Genomic DNA, 21,151 nt, shown 5'->3' with positions numbered 1-21,151 from the left:
TATTGCCTATTGAATGCAGTGATCTCCTTCTACGGGGTCTATTTCATAAGGTTCTCTGTTATCGGTCGTAGAGATTCATCTCTTACCTCCCTTTTCAGATCGACGATATACTCTTATATTTACCATTTCCTCTACTGATTCTCGTTTCAGTACTGGTTTGGCTTTCTACAAATATGTAGATGAGTGTCCTGGGGTAAGTAAGTCTTATTTTCTGTGACACTCTAAGCTATGGTTGGGCACTTTATTTATAAAGTTCTAAATATATGTATTCAAACATTTATTTGCCTTGACTCAGAATGTTCAACTTTCCTTATTTCCAGACAGTCAGTTTCATATTTGGGATTATGCATTGAATTATCATATTTTTCTTACCTCAAAAATTTGACTTTTTTCCCTGTGGGCTGTTAGGCTCGCGGGGGCTGAAAATGCTTCATTTTATTGCGTCATTCTTGGCGCGGACTTTTTTGGCGCAAAAATTCTTTTCCGTTTCCGGCGTCATACGTGTCGCCGGAAGTTGCGTCATTTTTTGACGTTATTTTGCGCCAAAAATGTCGGCGTTCCGGATGTGGCGTCATTTTTTGGTGCCAAAAGCATTTAGGCGCCAAATAATGTGGGCGTCTTATTTGGCGCTAAAAAATATGGGCGTCGCTTTTGTCTCCACATTATTTCAGTCTTATTTTTCATTTGCTTCTGGTTGCTAGAAGCTTGATGTTTGGCATTTTTTCCCATTCCTGAAACTGTCTTATAAGGAATTTGATCTATTTTGCTTTATATGTTGTTTTTTCTCTTACATATTGCAAGATGTCTCACGTTGCATCTGAGCCAGAAGATACTACAGGAAAACCACTGCCTGCTGGATCTACCAAAGCTAAGTGTATCTGCTGTAAACTTTTGGTAGCTATTCCTCCAGCTGTTGTTTGTAATAATTGTCATGACAAACTTGTTAAAGCAGATAATATTTCCTTTAGTGATGTACCATTGCCTGTTGCAGTTCCCTCAACATCTAAGGTGCAGAATGTTCCTGATAACATAAGAGATTTTGTTTCTGAATCCATAAAGAAGGCTTTGTCTGTTATTTCTCCTTCTAGTAAACGTAAAAAGTCTTTTAAATCTTCTCTCTCTACAGATGAATTTTTAAATGAACACCATCATTCTGATTCTTTGGACTCTTCTGGTTCAGAGGATTCTATCTCAGAGATTGATGCTGATAAATCTTCATATTTATTTAAGATGGAATTTATTCGCTCTTTACTTAAAGAAGTACTAATTGCTTTAGAAATAGAGGATTCTAGTCCTCTTGATACTAATTCTATACGTTTGGATAAGGTTTTTAAAGCTCCTGCGGTTATTCCAGAAGTCTTTCCTGTTCCTAATGCTATTTCTGCAGTAATTTCCAAGGAATGGGATAAATTGGGTAATTCATTTACTCCTTCTAAACGTTTTAAGCAATTATATCCTGTTCCGCCTGACAGGTTAGAATTTTGGGACAAAATCCCTAAAGTTGATGGGGCTATTTCTACCCTTGCTAAACGTACTACCATTCCTACGTCAGATGGTACCTCGTTTAAGGATCCTTTAGATAGAAAAATTGAGTCTCCTTTTCTGATTTTTCATCAGGATAAGGCGGTGTTGCGAACTTCTTTTGAATTTTTACCTAAAGTTGTGAATTCCAACAACATTAGTAGAGAAATTGTGGTTCCTTCATTATGTCCTAATCCTAAGAATTCTAAGGAGAAATCGTTGCATTCTTTGGATGTTGTTAGAGCTTTGAAATATTATGTTGAAGCTACGAAATCTTTCCGTAAGACTTCTAGTCTATTTGTTATCTTTTCCGGTTCTAGGAAAGGCCAGAAAGCTTCTGCCATTTCTTTGGCATCTTGGTTGAAATCTTTAATTCATCTTGCCTATGTTGAGTCGGGTAAAATTCCGCCTCAGAGAATTACAGCTCATTCTACTAGGTCAGTATCTACTTCCTGGGCGTTTAGGAATGAAGCTTCGGTTGACCAGATCTGCAAAGCAGCAACTTGGTCCTCTTTGCATACTTTTACTAAATTCTACCATTTTGATGTATTTTCTTCTTCTGAAGCAGTTTTTGGTAGAAAAGTTCTTCAGGCAGCGGTTTCAGTTTGAATCTTCTGCTTATGTTTTTTGTTAAACTTTATTTTGGGTGTGGATTATTTTCAGCAGGAATTGGCTGTCTTTATTTTATCCCTCCCTCTCTAGTGACTCTTGTGTGGAAAGATCCACATCTTGGGTAGTCATTATCCCATACGTCACTAGCTCATGGACTCTTGTTAATTACATGAAAGAAAACATAATTTATGTAAGAACTTACCTGATAAATTCATTTCTTTCATATTAACAAGAGTCCATGAGGCCCACCCTTTTTTGTGGTGGTTATGATTTTTTTGTATAAAGCACAATTATTCCAATTCCTTATTTTATATGCTTCGCACTTTTTTTCTTATCACCCCACTTCTTGGCTATTCGTTAAACTGATTTGTGGGTGTGGTGAGGGGTGTATTTATAGGCATTTTAAGGTTTGGGAAACTTTGCCCCTCCTGGTAGGAATGTATATCCCATACGTCACTAGCTCATGGACTCTTGTTAATATGAAAGAAATGAATTTATCAGGTAAGTTCTTACATAAATTATGTTTTTAGGATTTATATTTATTTTACAGGTAACTTTGTATTTATTTTAGCTAGGTACAATAGCTATTAAATAGTTAATAACTATTTAATAGCTACCTATTTAAAATAATTACAAAATTACCTGTAAAATAAATCCAAACCTAAGTTAAAAATACACCTAACACTACACTATCAATAAATAAATTAAATAAATTAACTCCAATTATCTAAAATAAAATACAATTAAATAAACTAAACTATAGTACAACCCCCCCCCCACTAAATTACAAAAAATGAAAAAATATTACAAGAAGTTTAATCTAATTACACCTAATCTAAGCCCCCTAATAAAAAAATAAAAAAATGAATAAATAAAATTCCCTATCCTAAACTAAATTACAAATAGCCCTTAAAAGGGCTTTTTGTGGGGCATTGCCCCAAAGTAATCAGCTCTTTTACCTGTAAAAAAAAACAATACCCAACAACATTACAACCCACCACCCACACACCCCTACTCTAAAACCCACCCGGTCCCCCCTTAAAAAAACCTAACACTACTCCATTGAAGATCACCCTACCTTGAGCCGTCTTCACTCAGCCGGGCCTAAGTCCTCAACGAATCCGGGCGAAGTGGTCCTCCAGATGGGCAGAAATCTTCATCCGATCAGGGCAGAAGAGGTCCTCCATCCGGCAGAAGTCTTCATCCAAGCAGCATCTTCTATCTTCATCCTTCCGGCGAGGAGCGGCACCATCTTGAAGACATCCAGCATGGAGCATCCTTCCTGGCCGACAGACTAACGACGAATGAAGGTTCCTTTAAACGATGTCATCCAAGATGGCGTCCCTCGAATTCCGATTGGCTGATAGGATTCTATCAGCCAATCGGAATTAAGGTAGGAAAAATCCAATTGGTTGATTTAATCAGCAAATCGGATTGAAGATCAATCCGATTGGCTGATTGGATCAGCCAATAGAATGCAAAGTCAATTCTATTGGCTGATCCAATCAGCCAATCGGATTGAACTTCAATCCGATTGGCTGATTAAATCAACCAATCAGATTTTTCCTACCTTAATTCTGATTGGCTGATAGAATCCTATCAGCCAATCGGAATTCAAGGGATGCCATCTTGGATGATGTCATTTAAAGGAATATTCATTCGTCGTTAGTCCGTCGGCCGAGAAGGATGTTCCGCACCGGAGGTCTTCAAGATGGAGACGTTCCTCGTCGGATGGATGAAGATAGAAGATGCCGCTTGGATGAAGATGTCTGCCGGTCCGGATGTCCTCTTCTGCTCGGATAGGATGAAGACTTCTGCCGGTCCGGATGTCCTCTTCTGCCCCATCAGATGACCACGGGTGCCCGGCTGGGTGAAGACGGCTCAAGGTAGGGTCATCTTCAATGGGGTAGTGTTAGGTTTTTTAAGGGGGATCGGGTGGGTTTTAGAGTAGGGATGTGTGGGTGGTGGGTTGTAATGTTGGGGGGGTATTGTATTTCTTTTTTTTACAGGTAAAAGAGCTGATTACTTTGGGGCTATGCCCCGCAAAAGGCCCTTTTAAGGGCTATTTGTAATTTAGTTTAGGATAGTGAATTTTATTATTTTGGGGGGGCTTTTTTATTTTATTAGCGGGCTTAGATTAGGTGTAATTAGATTAAACTTCTTGTAATATTTTTTTATTTTTTGTAATTTAGTGTTTGTTTGTTTTTGTACTATTGTTTATTTTATTTTATTGTATTTTATTTTAGATAATTGTAGTTAATTTATTTAATTAATTTATTGATAGTATAGTGTAAGTGTTTTTAACTATTTAATAGCTATTGTACCTAGCTAAAATAAATACAAAGTTACCTGTAAAATAAATATAAATCCTAAAATAGCTACAATGTAATTATTAATTATATTGTAGCTATTTTAGGGTTTATTTTATAGGTAAGTATTTAGTTTTAAATAGGAATAATTTAGTTAATATTAATATTATTTAGATTTATTTAAATAATAATTAAGTTAGGGGGGGTTAGGGTTAGACTTAGGTTTAGGGGGTAATATATTTAATGTAGGTGGCGGCGGTGTAGGGGGGTCAGATTAGAGGTTAATATATTTAATGTAGGTGGCGGCGGTGTAGGAGGGTCAGATTAGAGGTTAATATATTTAATGTAGGTTGCGGCAGTGTAGGGGGGTCAGATTAGAAGTTAATATATTTAATGTAGGTGGCGGCAGTGTAGGGGGGTCAGATTAGGGGTTAATAAATTTAATGTAGGTGGCGGCGGGGTCCGGGGCGGCGGTTTAGGGGTTAAAAACTTTATTTAGGTGCGGCAGGGTCCGGGGGCGGCAGTTTAGGGGTTAATACATATAATGTAGGTGGTGGTGGGCTCCGGAAGTGGCGGTTTAGGGGTTAATACTAGGATAGGTTTATTGCGGTGTGGGCTATGGCGGTTTAGGGGTTAATAATTAGGCTTATTGCGTTGTGGGGGGTTGTCGGTCTAGGGGTTAATACATTTATTATTAGGAGTGAGAGGGTGGATTGTATATATAGGGGTATACGTATCGGGCTATTTTTGGGAGGCGTGTTAGACAGTTACGGTAGATTTAATACTTTAGTTAGTTTTTTTAGGCGCAGGCAGTTTCTAAAGTGCCGTAAGTCACTGGCGACTCCAGAAATTTCTGGACATCGCTAGTTTGTCCGACTTACGGCACTTTAGCAACTGCCGGCGGGGTATATGTAATACCCCGATGTGCGAGGTGAAGCTACGGGCGGCAGGGGTTCCCTCGCTTGCGCTGGAAACTACGCCGTATATCAGATTGCGCCACTTGTACATAACTTACTATTAGCTGTAAGTAAACCACCTTTAGATTAGATGATAGACAGGAGAGATGGACTTGTGAACTTGTATTCTATATAATGGGTGATGACTGCTTCACATATACTTTAATTTTAAACTACATCTATTTGACATTTAAACCATTTGTATTTGACATTTAAACTATTATCTCCAGACTCTAAAGCAGCCATATTATATTTTTTAGAGTTCCAAACCAGATCCATTTCAGAAAAAAAAAACAATTGGCTAGATTACGAGTTGTGTGTTAAGGTAAAAAAGCAGCGTTATCAGGTCCTAACGCTCCTTTTTTTGCCCGCTGCTATTACGAGTCTTGCAGGTATAGGTGTAATATATTTAATGTAGATGGCGGCGGTGTAGGGGGGTCAGATTAGAGGTTAATATATTTAATGTAGGTGGCGGCGGTGTAGGGGGGTCAGATTAGAGGTTAATATATTTAATGTAGGTGGCGATGGTGTAGGGGGGTCAGATTAGGGGTTAATAAATTTAATGTAGGTGGCAGCGGGGCTGGGATCGGCGGTTTAGGGGTTAAACACTTTATTTAGGTGCGGCGGGGTCCGGGAGCGGCGGTTTAGGGGTTAATACATATAATGTAGGTGGTGGTGGGCTCCGGAAGCGGCGGTTTAGGGGTTAATACTAGGATAGGTTTATTGCAGTGTGGGCTATGGCAGTTTAGGGGTTAATAATTAGGCTTATTGCGTTGTGGGGGGTTGTCAGTCTAGGGGTTAATAAATTTATTATGAGTGATAGGGGGGATTGCGGATATAGGGGTATACGTGTCGGGCTATTTTTGGAGGCTTGTTAGACAGTTACGGGAGATTTAATACTTTAGTTAGTTTTTTTAGGCGCAGGCAGTTTCTAAAGTGCCGTAAGTCACTGGCGACTCCAGAAATTTGTAGTTACGCTCATTTCTGGACATCACTAGTTTGTCCGACTTACGGCACTTTAGCAACTGCCGGCGGGGTATATGTAATACCCCGATGTGCGAGGTGAAACTACGGGCAGCGCGGGTTCCCTCGTTTGCGCCGAAAACTATGCCGTATATCGGATCGCGCCACTTGTACATAATTTACTATTAGCTGTATGTAAACCACCTTTAGATTAGATGATAGACAGGAGAGATGGACTTGCATTCTATATAATGGGTGATGACTGCTTCACATATACTTTAATTTTAAACTACATCTATTTGACATTTAAACTATTTGTATTTGACATTTATACTATTATCTCCAGACTCTAAAGCAGCCATATTATATTTTTTAGAGTTCTAAACCAGGTCCATTTCAGAAAAAAAACAATTGGCTAGATTACAAGTTGTGCGTTAAGGTAAAAAAGCAGCGTTATCAGGTCCTAACGCTCCTTTTTTCGCCCGCTGCTATTACGAGTCTTGCAGGTATAGGTGTACCGCACACACTTTTGGCCTTACCGCAAATCAACTTAAGTAAATTTCGTAAAGGCTTTTTTCTATGGGACTTCCATAGCGCCGGTATTACAAGTTTTTCCTGGGAGGCCAAAAAGTGAGCAGTACAGCCTCTACCGCCAAGATTCCTAACACATTCTAAAGTCAGTAGTTATGAGTTTTACGCTACAAAGCTGTAGCATAAAACTCATAACTAAACTGCTAAAAAGTACATTAACACCCATAAACTACCTATTAACCCCTAAACCGAGGCCCTCCCACATCACAAACACTAAAAGAAAACTATTAACCCCTAATCTGCCACTCCGGACATCACGCCACTAGAATCAACATATTAACCCCTAAACCGCCGCACTCCCGCCTTGCAAACTTTAGTTAAATATTATTAACCCCTAATCTGCTGCCCCCAACATCACCGCCACCTACCTACATTTATTAACCCCTAATCTGCCGTCCCCAACGTTGCCGCCACTATTCTAAATGTATTAACCCTTTAAACCTAAGTCTAACCCTAACACCCCCTAACTTAAATATAATTTAAATAGATATAAATACAAAATTACTATAATTACCTAAATTATTCCTGTTTAAAACTAAATACCAATAAAATTAACCCTAAGCTAGCTACAATATAACTAATAGTTACATTGTAGCTAGCTTGGGGTTTATTTTTATTTTACAGGCAAGTTTGTATTTATTTTAACTAGGTAGAATAGTTACTAAATTGTTATTAACTATTTAATAATTACCTAGCTAAAATAAATACAAATTTACCTGTAAAATAAAACCTAACCCAAGTTACAATAACACCTAACACTACACTACAATTAAATAAATTCCCTACATTAAATACAATTAAATAAATTAAATTAAATTAGCTAAATTACCAAAAAAACAAACACTAAATTACAGAAAATAAAAAACAAATTACAAGATCTTTAAACTAATTACACCTAATGTAATAGCCCTATCAAAATAAAAAAGCCCACCCAAAATAAAAAAAACCCTAGCCTAAACTAAACTAAACTACCAACAGCCCTTAAAAGGGCCTTTTGCGGGCAATGCCCCAAATAAATTAGCTCTTTTACCTGTAAAAACAAAAACAACAACCCCCAAAAGTAAAAGCCACCACCCACACAACCAACCCCCCAAATAAAAGCCTAACTAAAAAAACTAAGCTCCCCATTGTCCTGAAAAGGGCATTTGGATGGGCATTGCCCTTAAAAGGGCATTTAGCTCTATTGCAGCCCAAAGCCCTAGCCTAAAAAATAAACCCACCCAATACACCCTTAAAAAAATCCTAACACTAACCCCCGAAAATTCACTTACCGAAAGAAGTCTTCATCCAAGCAGCAAGATGTCCTCAACAAAGCCGGCAGAAGTGGTCCTCCAGATGGGCAGAAGTGATCCTCCAGATGGGCAGAAGTCTTCATCCAGACGGCATCTTCTATCTTCATCCTTCCAACGCGGAGTGGCTCCATCTTCAAGACATCTGGCGTGGTGCATCCTTTTCTTTCGATGGCTAACGACGAATGAAGGTTCCTTTAAATGACGTCATCCAAGATGGCATCCCTTAGATTCCGATTGGCTGATAGAATTCTATCAGTCAATTGGAATTAAAGGGCCACTAAACCCAAAATCTTTCTTTCATGATTCAGATAGAGAATAGAAATTTAAACATTACAATTTACTTCCATTATTTATTTTGCTTCATTTTTTAAATATCCTTAGTTGAAGAAAAAGCAATGCACATGGTGAGCCAATCACACGAGGCTTCTATGTGCAGCAACCAATCAGCAGCTAGTGAGCATATCTAGATATGCTTTTCATCAAAGAATATCAAGAGAATAAAACAAATTAGATAATATAAGTAAATTAGAAAGATGTTTAAAATTGCATTCTCTTTCTAAATCATAAAAGAAAAAATGTAGGTGGCATGTCCCTTTACGGTTGAAAAAATCCTATTGGCTGATGCTGAGGTTTTTTTAGTTAGGCTTTTATTTGGGGGGTTGGTTGTGTGGGTGGTGGGTTTTACTGTTGGGGGGGTTGTTTGTATTTTTTTTTACAGGTAAAAGAGCTGATTTCTTTGGGGCAATGCCCCGTAAAAGGCCCTTTTAAGGGCTATTGGTAATTTAGTTTAGGCTAGGGTTTTTATTTTTATTTTGGGTGGGCTTTTTTTATTATGATAGGGCTATTACATTAGGTGTAATTAGTTTAAAGATCTTGTAATTTGTTTTTTATTTTCTGTAATTTAGTGTTTGTTTGTTTTTTGGTAATTTAGTTCATTTTATTTAATTTATTTAATTGTATTTAATGTAGGGAATTTATTTAATTGTAGTGTTAGGTGTTAGTTTAACTTAGGTTAGGTTTTATTTTACAGGTAAATTTGTATTTATTTTAGCTAGGTAGTTATTAAATAGTTAGTAACTATTTAGTAACTATTCTACCTAGTTAAAATAAATACAAACTTGCCTGTAAAATAAAAATAAAACCTAAGCTAGATACAATGTAACTATTAGTTATATTGTAGCTAGCTTAGGGTTTATTTTACAGGTAAGTATTTAGTTTTAAATAGGAATTATTTAGTTAATGATAGGAATATTTCTTTATATTTATTTTAATTATATTTAAGTTAGGGGGTGTTAGATTTAGAGGTTAATAAATATAATATAGTGGCGGCGAAGTTGGGGGCGGCAGATTAGGGGTTAATAACATTATGTAGGTGTCGGCGATGTTGTGGGCAGCAGATTAGGGGTTAATAAATATAATGTAGGTGTCGGCGATGTTGGGGGCAGCAGATTGGGGTTAATAAGTATAATGTAGGTGGCGGCGATGTAGGGGGCAGCAGATTAGGGGTTAATAAGTGTAAGATTAGGTGTGTTTAGACTCAGGGTGTTAGGTGTAAAACATAAAATGTGTGTTCCCCGTAGGAATCAATGGGGCTGTGTTACTGAGTTTTACGCTGCTTTTTTGCAGGTGTTAGACTTTTTCTCAGCCGGCTCTCCCCATTGATGTCAATGGGAAAATCGTGCACGAGCACATATAACCAGCTCACCGCTCACTTAAGCGGCGCTGGTATTGGAGTGCAGTGTGGAGCGCAATTTTGCTCTACGCTCACTTCTTGCCTGTTAACGCCAGGTTGATAAAAACCTGTAATACCAGCGCTGCAGGTAAGTGAGCGGTAACAATAAACTGCAAGTTAGCAACACACCCCTGTTACCGCACAACTCGTAAACTAGGCGAATGAATTGTAATGTCTCAGACTTTGTTTAGAACAGTATGAGTTTATGTAGAAAATATTTTGGTCTGATTATGATCCATATGAGTTGATCAGCTTGCACTTTTTAGATTCTTATTGTTTCTGTCTTGTGTAATTGAGTGATCAATATTTAAATATTGCTAAAAGTTATACAATGTTAACACATGACAAATGATTTAGTATATTTTCTTGTTCCCATGAAGGATTTTGCAATGAACGGGATGAGAGTGGGAGTGCTTTATTCCAAGAACCAACATGTCATTAAATCTATGAGTCAACTTGCTTGCCTTCATCAATGCCCAGGACCTACTCAGTATATGCTCAGTCAGTTTCTAAAAGACCGAGGTTAGCTATTGCCCTTTATGCAACTTTTACTGTATTAGGAAAACAAACACAATTATTGTTTTATTATTATTATTTAGTGTGCCCTGCTTTTGATTAAATGGTCACTAACTAGTAATACTAAATCTTCTTCTCTGTTAATATATTGTCTTTGAAATAAAGTATCCACTAATTACGACTGCAATTATTTTTGAACTTTTCATTGCATAAATCACCATGTTTGTGTTTTTGTTTCCACAGACTGGTTGGACAAGGTGTTTTTTCCAGTAAATAAAAGACGCCTCAAGAAATCCCAGAAGATATTAATCAGTGGACTAAAAAAACTTGGGATACCAGTTCTTAGAAGCTCTGTAGGACTTTACATGTGGGCAGATTTCAGAAAAGTATGTTATTTATAGTTTATACTAGTCCTAAAGCATGTGTACACGGGCCATTTTTTGCAGTACAGTGGTCCCACCCATTGCTCTCTCTCTGTCACCTCTCTTTTGCTCTCTCTCTCTCCTCCCCCTCTTCCCCTCTCTTTTGCTCTCTCTCCCCCTCTCTTTTGCTCTCTCTCTCCCCTCTCCACCTCTCTTTTGCTCTCTCTCTCCCCCTCTCTTTTGCTCTCTATCTCCCCCTCTCTTTTGCTCTCTCTCTCTCCTTTTGCTCTCTCTCCCCCTCTCTTTTGCTCTCTCTCTCTCTCCCCCTCTCTTTTGCTCTCTCTCTCCCCTCTCTTTTGCTCTCTCTCCCCCTCTCTTTTGCTCTCTCTCCCCCTCTCTTTTGCAGTCTCTCCCCCATCTCTTTTGCTCTCTCTCTCTTTCCCCTTTCTTTTGCTTTCTCTCTCTCTCTTTTGCTCTTTCTCTCTCCCCCTCTCTTTTGCAGTCTCTCTCCCCTCTCTCTCTCTCTTTCCCCTTTCTTTTGCTTTCTCTCTCTCTCTGTTTCCCCTTTCTTTTGCTATCTCTCCCCTCTCTTTTGCTGTTTCCCCTCTCTTTTGCTCTCTTCCCTTTTTTTGCTCCTTTTCCCATCTATTTTGCTGTTTCCCCTCTCTTTTGCTCACTCCCTCTCCCCCTCTCTTTTGCTCTCTCTCTCTCCCTCTCTTTTGCACTCTCTCTCCCACTCTCTCTCTTTCCCCTCTCTTTTGCTCTCTTTCCCCTCTCTTTTGCTCTCTTTCTCCTCTTTTGCACTCTCTCTCTCTCCCCCTCTCTTTTGCGCTCTCTCTCCCCCTCTCTTTTGCTCTCTCTCCCTCTCTCTTTTGCTCTCTCTCTCCCCTCTCTTTTGCTCTCTCTATCTCTCCCCCTCTTTTTTGCTCTCTCTATCTCTCCCCCTCTCTTTTGCTCTCTCTCTCCTTCTCTCCTTTGCTCTCTTTCCCCTCTCTCTCCCCGTCTCTCTCCCCAATGACTTTTTTGATGATGAATAAGTTAAACATTACAGTTTGTTAGTACAGTAGTTGTAATATTACTGGTGATTTATACCGGAGCTGCGTACCAGTTCAAAGACTAGACTAGCAGAAGAATTAGAATAAAGAATGTATAGTGATTTTCGACAAGCACAAAAAGAATGAAAAATGGGCAGCATAACAGTAAGACTGGACTCTAGGCCAGTGACTCAAGCTTAATATTGATAAGAAAGCACTTTCAATTGCATGTTTTCAAGATTGTCTAACTAATAGTTTAGTTTAATAGTATACTGGTACTTCTAAAGACCATTATACTGTCCTCACTACTGATAGCTAGACAGCTAGTTAACAAAACAGACAGAAATAGCCTTGTGTTTATTCCAAACTGATTTGACTTCTGAATAGTTATTTTTGTAACACTGCAATACAATAAGAAAAGTTGAAATTACAATATGTAATTACCATAGTTGCCAACTGTCCCATTTTTGCCGGGACAGTCCCGAAATTTGGGTCCCAGTCCCGGACTATCCCGGCAATAGCAGTAGCAGGCTGTAGCATCGGCTTTAAAGCGTGATCTGACACTGACTCAGTCTCCTCCTTTGAATCTTGCGATCCCCGGTGCGGTCAGGACCAGTAGTGATGTCAGCACACAACGTCACCGTCACGTGACCCCGCTTGCCCGCTCATACTGGAGCCCCAGTTTTCACACACATTGCGACAGGAGTCTAACACACCGAGTTACTCTGCAGCCTGAGCCAGATTGTTTGCCAACTGTCAGTTTGCGACAGCGGAGCACCACAGAGCTGAGATGCGGGTGGTCCATCCAGGGTACAGGACGATAAATATTGGCTGCTGCTAATTATGTCTGAAACTGACAGTTTGTGCTGCAATAGAGGGCTCCCCACCCCTTGGCAAATGTAAGCTTGTCTCATGTCAGGTAGCTGGGTCAGTGGTGAGTGATATGTGGGATATGTCAGGTTATGGGGCTTTTATAAAGCTGTTCTATCAGTAGCTGCTCTATGAGTTCAGAGTACCAGAGGAGCCTGTAGTTCCCAGCAGAAATAATCATGGTGTCCTTGTTTTATATTACCTGAAGAGTACATGGCATGTGTGGATCAGTATGCTTTGTTATTCTCCTCAGTAACAAGTCTGATATATATTTTTTTTATTCTGTCTGTTTTTTCTGCTTCAGTGTCTGACTGTGTGTGTGTTGTTTTTTTCTCGCCCTTTCCATGTTTAATCCTAGTTAGTTGTCCCCTTCAAGTGAGGGAAGACCTCTAGTACCTGAACCGTCTGACATTCATTTGGCTCTGATTTTGCATGCACCCAGATGTACAGATTTCTTTATATGGTGTCATGATAGAAAGAGAGGAAAAATAAGATTTTCAAACTTACAAATAAATCCAATTATTTAATGTTTAGAATGACTAACTGCCTTGGTCTTTATTCACTGTGAGGTTGTTCCTTGGTGTTCTGTTTCTCTGCCACTTCTACGGCTTTATATTCCATAAATGTGATGAGTCAAGAGCATTGAAAGGGTGATGCTATTTTAATTTGATTCATACCCTTCTATAAGTGAATACCAAAGTAATCACCAATTGCACACAATTCTGCTTCTCTCTCTTGGAGTTGCTTTCTTGGACTGGTAATCTTTGGCAGATACAATTTTTATGTTGTACAATTGCTACCTCTTAAAATTGTAACAAATATTCTTAATTTATTTTGAAAAGATGAGGTTTTATAATAATGTATTTTGTATATTAAAATGAGTTCATACAATAACTAGTATAATATTGGGGCATTCCCTAGTTGTACACAGTAGTGAAGATGGCCCTTTAATCAGAAGCTGGATATCTAGACGCTATTAACCTGAATTCTTGACTGCCCAGACTTGCTCCCCCTAGAGAGTCCTAGGCAGAAATCATTTCATGCTGATAATGCAGGTTCTTGCCTGTGCTTTGGTCTTCCAATTTTGGGAATGAAAAGTAACCTTGGTAAACCATACCTATAGATGTTGTGACCTTTTTGTCACGCTTCAATATATAGGACTTTTCAATGTATTTGATATATGATATATTGGGATTATGTTTAACATTATAAAAAAAGCAAAAAAAGATGCTTTCAAAGTATTAGTTGGATATCTAGATAAAAAGATAATAGATATAAAGTTTCACAAATCTGGACGATGATCTTAATTCAGTTGTTTACATTTCTTACTTTATTTAGTTTAGCTAAAGTTTTTCAGCTAACTGTGTTATAGAATTTGAGGGGTTATGATTTATCCTGGGTCCTATTATTGAATGGGTTGACAACAAATATGGGCTGTAATTCCTGGCACTGAAAGGGTTAACATCTGTCAAGTGTCAATAATTACCTTTTCTTTTCCTATTAAAAGGCAATAGTTTTTGGTAACAAATAGGTTACTAATTTCTGTATAAACGTGTTTGTATGCATGTGTATGTGTGTGTATATATATATATATATATATATATATATATATATATATATATATATATATATATATATATATATATATATATGTGTGTGTGTGTGTGTGTATGTATGTATGTGCATATATATTTATATAATCTGCACCATAATAAATTGGCGGAGCTAAATTATGCTAATTATGTGGGTTTGACAAAGTGGGCAGAACTTTAGGGCAGGGGTGTGGTAAAAAAATGTATGCAGGTAATTGATAGCTGAAAGTGTCCCTAGAAAAAAAAATTCAAATGTTGGCAACTATGACTTACACATGGTGCTTGCAATGCATACAATAATGAAACCTTACAGCAAATAACAATGCAATTCAAATGTACAATGAACTCTTAGCAAACAATAAATAACTTACAGGCATATGTATACAGACATCCCAACCTGAAAGAACTCATTTCAGGGAGGTGCCCCCCCCCCCCCATTTAGAATTCCTCAGTGCTCTGATTATGAAATAGTTGAAAATCTTATCACAAAGAGTATGTGGGGGGGGGGGGGGACACCCATCTAAAGACAAGATGAACCTTGCATGTATAAATATCTATATAACCATTTTATAGCTATAAAGTATGGGAGTCTGGCAGAATGGAGTCAGGCACAATATAACAATATACAGCATGGCAGTCTGCACAATATACAGCATGGGAGTCTGGCACAATATACAGCATGGGAGTCTGGCACAATACACAGCATGGGAGTCTGGCACAATACACAGCATGGGAGTCTGGAAACAATACACAGCATGGGAGTCTGGAAACAATACACAGCATGGGAGTCTGGAAACAATACACAGCATGGGAGTCTGGAAACAATACACAGCATGGGAGTCTGGCAACAATACACAGCATGTGAGTCTGGCAACAATACACAGCATGGGAGTCTGGCAACAATACACAGCATGGGAGTCTGGCAACAATACACAGCATGGGAGTCTGGCAACAATACACAGCATGGGAGTCTGGCAACAATACACAGCATGGGAGTCTGGCAACAATACACAGCATGGGAGTCTGGCAACAATACACAGCATGGGAGTCTGGCAACAATACACAGCATGGGAGTCTGGCACAATTCACAGCATGGGAGTCTGGCACAATTCACAGCATGGGAGTCTGGCACAATGCATAGGATGGGAGTCTGGCACAATGCACAGCATGGGAGTCTGGCACAATACACAGCATGGGAGTCTGGCACAATACACAGCATGGGAGTCTGGCACAATAAACAGCATGGGAGTCTGGCACAATCAACAGCATGGGAGTCTGGCACAATAAACAGCATGGGAGTCTGGCACAATACACAGCATGGGAGTCTGGCACAATAAACAGCATGGGAGTCTGGCACAATACACAGCATGGGAGTCTGCACATCTCACCTGTATCAGGTCTGCTATGTCTCTCACCGCACTAGAGATCAGGAAGGGGGAGAAAGTCCAAAAATAATTGCAGTAACTATTTACATTGACCTATAACGGAACAGTGACAGGTAGAAATGAAAAGTGCAGGCACAAATTTGATTTTCTCTGGCACTACTCTTTCCGGGACCTTGTGTTTTATTTGCGGGTGTCAGGGAGCCACTATTTCAATGCAGAAGACTCCCGGAACTTTTGGGAGAGTTGGGATGTAGAGGCAAATATGAAGAGCTGATTTACATGCTTCTTGAAGCTAAGATGGCTGCTGTGAACTGAAAGGTAAAACTTTTTATTAACAAACTTTATTAACTTTTCCTCTTTCATTCTTGAGAGGAAATAAACTGTAATTGCAATATACAACCACCAGATGTCATCAACATAATAACCATATAATAGACAGAACAACCATAATATGACTGGGTAGTAAACATTGCATTAATTCTAAAAATAGTTTACAGGTAATGTGCAACTGGTGCAACTCACCAGGGTGTCTCAAGACACCGCTGCCTTTTTACGTCTGGGTAAGCGCATAAGGAGCATACCACTTCAGCTGCCACAAACGTGTTATTCTTAACAGTGTGCATTAGTGGTGCACTTGTAAACCAAAGACTGCCTGTGTTATATGCATTAAAGCCAAGTTAAGTTTCTCCAGCATTATTACTGCATCCATGTTTCCTGTACATGGCTTCCACTGTATAGTACATATGCTCAACTAATTAATTTACAATGTTATAACCCATGTCCCTAGTTCCTGTCTTCTATTGTGTTGTAATAGAGGCCTTGACGTTTTTTTTCTGAATTTAGGTTTTATAGACTTCATTTGTTTGCTTCAATATGATTCCATGAAACCAATCTGTGATATAAGTAGGTGGCGCCCTTGTTATACTAAAACTAGTGAACTAAAACTATATATAACTAGAGCCTAAATTAGGCAGATATAGCATTAAGATATAATGACAAATGACTAGCAATAGTATTCCTGTAAAAACAGTAATGGTATTATACCATATAGCATATATAACATGGGTGACAAAATAAGGCAGACAGATAGTGTCCCTATCTGGACTCCTTTTAGAGAGCCAAATATATTACTAGAAAATATGATACTATGAAAGTTATTAATCCTCAGTGACTAGCTATAGTAAAGTCTCATTAGAGGTGATGGTGTCAGTATCGGTGGATGATTGAGCTAGTCCAGGCAGCTATCTGTAGAAGATTAAGGCCACAATCCAGGATCAGTAATCTGCAGACAATATAAAGGGAAAGAAGCAGCACATGGCCCAATATTTTTTGGTACAATCAAAATTATATGTGTATCTGTAGAAGATAATAAGGACACAAGGGTGCCTATATGGCCTAGTATTGTTTGTACAAGCGAGGTATGGGATAATAAAAAATACACTCACATTTGGTAAAGCACCTCCCTTGTTGCAATAGAGGCAAACTGGAATCAATATTCTCCGATAGTCAGGAACTCCCAGCAATCCTGATGAAACAGCCACTGGTTGGCTGAGTAACGCGTTGCCAGTAATTTTAATATTTTAATAAAGTAAGTCTTCTAAACTTGCCACTTGCTGCTGGACCGCTTTTATCTTCCATACCCACACCTTGTCACTGGATTGCTGGAAGATCCTGACTATCGGAGAATAAGTCTACTGGGTGACGATATTGATTCCAGTTTGACTCTATTGCACCAAGGGAGGTGCTTTACCAAATGTGAGTGTATTTTTTATTATCCCATACGTCGCTTGTACAAACAATACTAGGCCATATAGGTACCTTTGTGTCCTTATTATCCTCTACAGATTACTGAATATCCACCGGAGGTCAGTCTTCTGGGTGACTGCTATTGATCCCAGACCGCTCCTTCTGCACCACTAGGGGTGCAGCCACATCACATGTGAGTGTACTTATCACACATATCATTTTGATTGTACCAAACAATATTGGGCCATGTGGCTCTTCTATCCCTTTATATTGTCTGCAGATTAATTATTCCATTAAGAATTAAAGGGACACTCAAGTCAAAATTAAACTTTCATGATTCAGGTAGAGCATGCAATTTTAAATAACTTTCCAATTTACTTTCATTAACAAAATGTGCACATTCTTTTTATAGTTATACTTTTTGAGTCACCAGCTCCTAATGCGCATGTGCAAGAATTCATAGAATATAAGTATATGCATTTGTAATTGGCTGATGGCTGTCACATGATACAGGAGGAGTGGAAATATACATAACTTTGAAATTAGTCAGAAAAAAAATCTACTACTCATTTGAAGTTCAGACTAAGGCCCCGATGATCGAAAGTGCTGCGAGGCTGCAAAATTTTCAAAGGGATCCAATGCTATGTCGAGTGAGCCTTACAAAATATTCCAAGCTCCCGCAATAGCAGCATCGCTGAGAAGTGTTTATTATGCATGCCATTGGTTGGCGATGCTGGCTATAGACAACACGCAGCATTGCCGACCATCGGCAATGTATAGTAAAGGGATCCCTGAAATATAACTGCTGTGCCTAACCACTAATTCCAATATCCCTAAACCGAAGTACCCCACAATCTCAAACTAACACTACACTAATAAATATCTAAACCCCAACCGCAAGTACTATTCTATTAACTCCTATACCGCCACATACCCACTGCAAGTACTATCCTATTAACCCCAAATGCTGCCATATACCCACCGCAAGTCGCTAACTATTAACCCCTATGTTTCTATTAACCCCTATGCCACCATATACCCAACGCAAGTCACTAACTATTAACCCTTATGTCGCAACATAACCACCGCAAGTCTCTAACTATAAACCACTATGCCACCACATACCCACCGCAATAAACAAACTATTAACCCATATGTCTCTAACTTTAAACCCCTATGATGCCATATACCTACCCCAAGTCGCTAACTATTAACCCCTTTGTCTTTAACTATAAACCCCTATGCCGCCATATACTCCAAACCCAAAATAACTAACCCCCCTCTAAACTAAACCCCTAAGTTATCAATAAAAACATTTTAAGTCCCCCCTCTAAACTAACCCCACTAAGTTCTAAAAGTAAAAAGTTATAGAAAATTAAAAAATAAACTAAGTTACAAAAATAATAAACTACAGTATCCAAAAAAAACAAAAAACGACCATTATACCACTAAACTACATGGCCCATAAAATAAAAACCCCAAAATAAAATAAACCCACCTTAACCCTAACACTAAAATAAATTACAAAAGCCCTTAAAAGGGCCTTTTGTAGGGCATTGCTCTAAAGTGATAAGCTCTTTTGGGGGAAAAAAATTACACAAACCCCCCCTCTACTATACAAATAATCCCCCACCCTCCAAAATATCCAATCTAACAAAAAAAAAAAAAAACTAGCCTAGAAAATAAGTTAAAATAAAAAACCCTATTCTTAAAACAATAAAAAAAATCTACCCTAAAAAAGCTCTAACTAACCCCAAAAGTGGTACTCACCATTGCGTAATCCAGCTCCTCCTAATCCGACATTGGGCCCTCTTCATCCCAGTTCCTGGTGTCAGAGGACCATCTTCAAGGAAGAGGACTTCGGGGGCCATTTCCTCTGCAATCTTCATCAACGTTGGGGCCCTCTTTATCTAAGCTTCAGGCGCCGGAGGCCTATCTTTGCGGAGGCGGACTTCGGTGGCCGTATCTTCTTTTCTTTGGCTCGCTTTGGGGAGCCCTCCTCTTTATGGGGTCGCCGCACACTAAAATTCCGGAAGCGCGGAACCCCAATATATAGGGGTACCACTTAATTTTGGTCAATCCCTACTGGCTGATTAGAATTTAAATTTAAGAAACTTCTTGTGGATTTAAAATCAGCCAATCAGAGTTAAGTGGTACACCTATATATTGGGGTTCAGCGATTCCGGACTTTCAGTGTGCGGCGGTGACCGCATGAAGAGTGGGGCTCCACGAAGACAGTCAAAGAAAAGAAGATGCGGAGTGGAGCCAGTGGAAAAGCCTGAATGAAGAGGGCACAGATGATGCCATGAAGATGGACTCCTGGAGCCTGGATGAAGAGGGCCCAACATCGGATCAAAAGGAGCCAGATTACCGAATGGTGAGTACCACTTTCTTTCATGTAATTAGCAAGAGTCCATGAGCTAGTGACGTATGGGATATACATTCCTACCAGGAGGGGCAAAGTTTCCCAAACCTTAAAATGCCTATAAATACACCCCTCACCACACCCACAATTCAGTTTTACAAACTTTGCCTCCCATGGAGGTGGTAAAGTAAGTTTGTGCTAGATTCTACGTTGATATGCGCTTCGCAGCAGGCTGAAGCCCGGTTTTCCTCTCAGAGTGCAGTGAATGTCAGAGGGATGTGAAGAGAGTATTGCCTATTTGAATACAATGGTCTTCCTCTAGGGGATCTATTTCATAGGTTCTCTGTTATCGGTCGTAGAGATTTCTTCTCCTACCTCCCTTTTCAGATCGACGATATACTCTTATATACCATTACCTCTACTAATTCTCGTTTCAGTACTGGTTTGGCTATCTACTATATGTAGATGAGTGTCTTGGGGTAAGTAAAATCTTATTTCTATTTGACACTCAAAGCTATGGTTGGGCACTTTATATGTAAAGTTCTAAATATATGTTTTAAACTTATATTTGCCATGATTCAGGATAATCAGTATTCCTTATTTCAGACTGTCAGTTTCATTATTTTGGGATAATGCATATGAATATATATATTTTTCTTACCTTAAAAATTTTCAATTGAATTTTTTCCCTGTGGGCTGTTAGGCTCGCGGGGGCAGAAAATGCTTTAATTTATTGCGTCTTTTTTGGCGCAAAATGTTGTCATTTCCGGCGCCATAGTTGACGCCGGAAGTTTGTTCGTGGTTGCGTAATTTTTTGGCGCATGTGTGTTACAGACTTTTTTGCGCCAAAAAATGTGGGCGTAGTTTTCGGCGCCAAAGGATGTGGCGTCATACTTGGCGCCAAAAAAAAAAAAATGTGGGCGTCTTACTTGTTCCACATTATTTAAGTCTCACTTTTTTGTTGCTTCTGGTTGCTAGAGGCTTGTTTATTTTGCATTTTTTTCCCATTCCTGAAACTGTCATTTAAGGAATTTGATAATTTTGCTTTATATGTTGTTTTTTTCTTTTACATATTGCAAGATATTTTCAAACACTGTTCCTGTATCAGAAAATGCTAAGGGATTCCTGTTGACTGATATCAGTCCTACCAAAGCTAAGTTCATTTATTTTAATGTTATGAATGTTTATCTTTAGCTATGGTTTGTAATAAGTTATCATGATATACTTTTACATGCAGAGTCCATTAGTATTATGCTTTATATATTGCTATTCTTTTTACATCTTATGTACAAGATATACTTAGGA

General features: G+C 38.8%; 1 protein-coding gene across 2 annotated transcripts in view; it reads left to right on the top strand.

Moving 5' to 3' along the window:
* The window catches only part of LOC128660276 (1-aminocyclopropane-1-carboxylate synthase-like protein 1), a 526,308-nt gene that overhangs the window by 463,129 nt on the left and 42,028 nt on the right, over window positions 1–21,151 (top strand). For both annotated transcript variants that reach the window (XM_053714036.1, XM_053714037.1), the window contains 2 exons: window positions 10,357–10,498; window positions 10,736–10,878. In XM_053714036.1, coding sequence (XP_053570011.1) covers window positions 10,357–10,498; window positions 10,736–10,878 — 285 coding nt within the window. The remainder of the gene's footprint in view (window positions 1–10,356; window positions 10,499–10,735; window positions 10,879–21,151) is intronic.

The sequence above is a fragment of the Bombina bombina genome, chromosome 5, assembly GCF_027579735.1.
Source record: "Bombina bombina isolate aBomBom1 chromosome 5, aBomBom1.pri, whole genome shotgun sequence".
NCBI lineage: Eukaryota > Metazoa > Chordata > Amphibia > Anura > Bombinatoridae > Bombina > Bombina bombina.
This window is presented reverse-complemented; position numbering and strand designations above follow the sequence as displayed.